The sequence below is a fragment of the Cystoisospora suis genome (assembly GCF_002600585.1).
Source record: "Cystoisospora suis strain Wien I chromosome Unknown contig_8426, whole genome shotgun sequence".
In the NCBI taxonomy this organism is placed as follows: domain Eukaryota; phylum Apicomplexa; class Conoidasida; order Eucoccidiorida; family Sarcocystidae; genus Cystoisospora; species Cystoisospora suis.
In genome coordinates, this window is record NW_027161205.1 from 395 (window position 1) to 4,913 (window position 4,519).

A 4,519-nucleotide genomic window follows, 5' to 3' on the forward strand; every position below is an offset into this window, starting at 1 on the left:
TATATATATATATATATCATATAGTCAGATATATCTCTTCTTTCTGGTGTCTCCCTGTCTCTTTCCTCTGCTTCTTTTTGCATCTCTTTCTCTGACTTGTGCCTGAAGTTCGCTTTTATCGGTCCTTTTGTTTCTCTCGACTTGTGTCCGTCTTTCGTTCTTACTTGAAGAAGAGAACTTTTTACGACTGAGGTGCACCCCCGGAGGTTTCTCTCAGTTCGGCATATAGACGGTCGATATCTGATTTGTATGTACGTAACATGACGGGTCTTTTAACTTTGAATGTAGGCGTGAGCATAGCATTCTCTGGTGTCCATACATCGGAAGTAAGGTGGATGTTCTTCACTTTTTCGAAGCCTAAGACATGCGCTTCATTCCCTAGGCGTAACATATCTTTAAGAATCTCTTGTTTTAGCTCAGGACTCCGAAGTAAATCACTAAAGGCTTCATCTGAGAGAAACTTTCCCCCCCCACCTTCACCGTTCCTATGGTCACCTGCTCCTTCCTGGTGTTGCTCTTCTTCTTCTCCTCCTCCTCCTCCTCCTTCTCCTCCTTTCGCGCCTTTCTTTTTCTTCAATTGTTCTTCCCGAGAGCAATACCAACGATAGACTGCCTTTCGGTTGGGGACAATGACAGCTATAGGATAAGACTCATAATCGTACCCATGAACGAAGATATTATCTATGTATTGGCTCCCTCCATAGATGCCCTCTAACTTCTCTGTCTGGAGGTATTCTCCTTGAGCCAGTTTGATGAGGCTCTTCTTTCGATCGATGATCTTAATACTTCCATTTGGTTGAATTTCGACAATATCCCCTGTACATAACCATCTTCTTCTCCATTCTCTTTCTTTCTTCTTATCTTCTTCTTATCTTCTTCTTCTGCATTTGTTCTTTGCCCTCCTCCTTGTCCATCCTTCTTTTGATCATTCTGATCTTTCCCCTCCTTCTCCCCGCCGTCCACATTCACTCCACCACCATCCTCTTCATCTTCGAAAAGAAAGATTTCCTTGGTCATTTCGGGTTGTCGAAAGTAGCCTTCGAAGATCGACTCGCCTCTTAGAAGCAATTCACCTTGTGGATATTCAGACTTCTCAGCGTTGTATTGATCCCATGACTTTAGTTTCATCTCTAAGACAGGATTCGGGCCTCCCGCGTTGTCAAGCGCTCCGTCACCTAGGCGAGCTTGCCAGCAGCCTGCCCCGCATGTCTCAGTCATTCCCCAGCCTTGTATGAAGCTCGTGGAAAGATACGCCTCGAGTTTCTCTTGGACTATAGGATTCAACTTGCCTCCTCCTGATAGGAGAAATCGAATGCGTCCTGCCTCGCCAAAGAGACGCGTCTGAAGAGTCGTTGACGCCGATAACAATCGATCATACCACAGACCCTTCAAGGGAGGTGTGTGGCGATAGAAGAGATCTTCGTCAATCGTTGAAGAAGATGAAGATGAACAGGAAGAGGCGGAAGAAGAAAAAGGAGATAGAATAGATGAAATCTTCGAGACGAGATAAGATGATGCTGTCTCATTTGGATTGACGAGAACGCCTCCCCCACCTTTCTGTGATGGTGACAAGGATAGAAGAGAAGACACCTTTCTTGGAGAAGAAGAGGAAGTTGAGAGGTTTTTCGTTGACGTCATTTCATCTCCTTGGGAAGAAGAAGAAGGAGGATTGTTGAGTTGGATCTTCGGTGGAAGCAGAATACGGCTATCCATCATCTTCTGAGACTTCCCCTGATCTTCATCTTCTTCGTCACTATCGGGAAGAGTAAAGCTATTCTTTGAAGCTAGAGTTGCTTGAGTATGGACAAAGGATCGACGTGCTTGGAGCTTCCGATTCAAAGCGAACTGAAGAATCGACCTCTTATAGAAAGGGAGATTCTGGATCTGCGACTCGATACTATCTAGAATAAGAACCGCAACTCTTGGAACCATAATCATACATGACGGGTGACACGACTTCAGATCATCGACCAGAAGCTCTTTTCTTCTTGAAAAGTACGCTACAGATGCTCCATGGCCATACGCCACATATTCTACCATACGTTCAAAGACATGTGAGAGAGGTAGTAGAGCGAAATGAAGAAAATCCTCTCCTAGCATTAAAGTATAAGAATTGATTCCTAAACAGCCTTGTAACTCACGAACAAAGTTACGATTCGAGAGCATAACCCCCTTCGGATTGCCAGTTGTACCTACGCCAGGAAACAAGAAAGAAAACAAGGCAGGAGATGAGTTTGGAGTGTACATACACACATACACAACTATCACCTCACAGGCCCAGTAAGAGGAGAGAGTGGACTCTCTTATTTCTTTCTTCTTGTTTCTTCGCAACTGGAGGGAAAGAAGGGTAGGTCTCTTTCCCATATAAAGAAAACATCGGAAAAAGAAGAAGTGAGATGCTACAAGACATACACACGCCTCACAAAGATCGAATGCCTCTCTTCCGCTCATTCACGTAGATAGATACGCAGAGATATGTAGATGAGTATGGGGTTGTACATACGTAAAAGGGGATCGTTTACATGAGGTGACAGTCTTAAGGAAAAGTCCTCCATGAAGAAACACATATCAAGAGAGAGGAAACGACAGAGATACCCCGCCTAGATGGGTTACTGTGAGGTGTAGGTACACACCGATTTTTCAGCAGAAGGGTGTGATGATAGACAGAGGAGGCGGGAGGGATTGGCACCCTCTTGGCACTGAGTGGAATGAGGTGATAGGGTAGCTAACTAGCCTTTTCTGATCAGAAGCGAACAATGTTGAAGTGTTGAAGTTATCCAAGAAAAACAGAGAAACCTGCACATCTTCTCTCAGAAGAAACACCCCACTCCTGAGGTGTACGTACACCACAGATATGACTACATCTCCATACAGTTCACTTCAGTCTAATGCCACATCACTTCTTCCCCTCACTAAGAAACTGTCTCTTCTGTCTTTCTCCTTTGTTTCTAGCACACTCCAGTGAGAAAGGAAGCAGCTGCAGCTTCCTTGTCGATTTATTCCCCAATTGAAGCTTGAAGAGGTCTCTTCTTAGTCATGGGAGAGAAGAGAAAGAAAGTTGTGCATGTCTCACCTGATGTATAGACAAGAGTGAAGATTCTTTCAGGGTCTTGCTGCATGAAAGGTGGAATGTAGGCTTTTCTTCCTTTCTCGAGAATATCTTCAAAATCAAAGATTTGTATGTTCTTTTCTTTTAAACTATCGATTGTCTGAAGAATCTTCGCCTTTTCCTCCGTCTTCTTTTCCTCATCTAATCTCTTTAATTCGTCATACATATCAACAAGAAGGAGACCTTTCAGTTGCGTGTGTAAAGTCGCTTCAACGCTCTTCATATTCTCGAGCTGTCCCACATCTGTTATGAGGAAGGAAACCTCTGCAACAGAGAGAAGGAGAAAGAAAGAGAGAAGAAAAAGCAGATCCACACATAGAGATACACCTTAAAAGAGCCAACATACACAGAGCTCATACGGAAATATACGACGGGGGTGTATAGACACCTCACAGCAGGTAGAAAGATGAATAGACATGATTAAAGAGATCTACAGAAGCCCTCTATCTCTATATGACGGACTACGTACGTGAACATGTCTTAAAGAAAAATGAAAAGACAGAGAGAAAGAAAGGCCAATCAACCCATGGCAAGGTGCTAAGATGTCGACACACACGAAGATCACTCACTATGTTGTCTACCGCTTCTCGCAGATGGCTTCTCATGTAGAGAATAACCTCCACTACACAGAGAAAGCTATCCACGACGCTCATTACGCATACATTTAGACAGACATATCTCTCTCTCTTCCTCTCTTATTGTGTATGTGGAGGTGATTCCTGACAAGACGAAGAAGCGGACCTACCTCCCCGGCACGAGAGAAACTTAAGGAAGTCAAAAGAAACACCGCGGAGACTGTAGTCAGACGTATCTATATATGGAGAGATGTATCTATATATAGAGATACAGAGATAGATAGATGTATATATATGAATATACATAGAATATGTGAAACGAACCCAACAGTGACCTAGCCAACATGTACCTTCACGTAACAATACAACATCTCTCTATATATAGGTGTATGGATGATGGACATACACACATATGTCGATATGTATCTCTTTTTCTGTTTGCTCGCTTTCTTTCTTTCTTTCTTTCCTTCTCCCTGTTTGCCTCTGTGTCTGTCTGTATTTCTTCACTGAGGTACTTCACCTCTGCGCCACGTCCATCATAGACCATATCGAATGCGTTGCATGCTTTCTCTTTTTCTTTTCTTTCCTTACTTGTCTCTTGAAGTATGGCGATCATATGCTCGAGAGGGAATGTATAGTGGATTGTAACGCTTGTAAGAGGAGGATAGGCACTAATAGCTAGATCCGAGATGATCCATTCTCTTCGGCTCTGTAGAAGAATGCCTACATTGGCGAACTTTCCATTGTTTCGCAGTTCATCTGGAAAGATTTCAAGTGTAATGACACCCTCTCTTAGGAGTTGTGATAGACCCGAGCCTAGTAATCTCGCTTTCTC

At 43.5% G+C, this 4,519-nt stretch overlaps 1 protein-coding gene across 1 annotated transcript; it reads right to left on the minus strand.

Moving 5' to 3' along the window:
* Nucleotides 1-23: 23 nt before the first annotated feature.
* On the minus strand, nucleotides 24-4,519 carry CSUI_010811 (amp-binding enzyme domain-containing protein). The gene is made up of 3 exons (XM_068070912.1): nucleotides 4,276-4,519; nucleotides 3,074-3,373; nucleotides 24-2,192 (listed from the first exon to the last, which is right to left on the minus strand). Exons 1-3 carry the CDS (start codon nucleotides 4,298-4,300, stop codon nucleotides 712-714), a joined length of 1,806 nt encoding a protein of 601 aa, XP_067917112.1. The 5' UTR covers nucleotides 4,301-4,519; the 3' UTR covers nucleotides 24-711.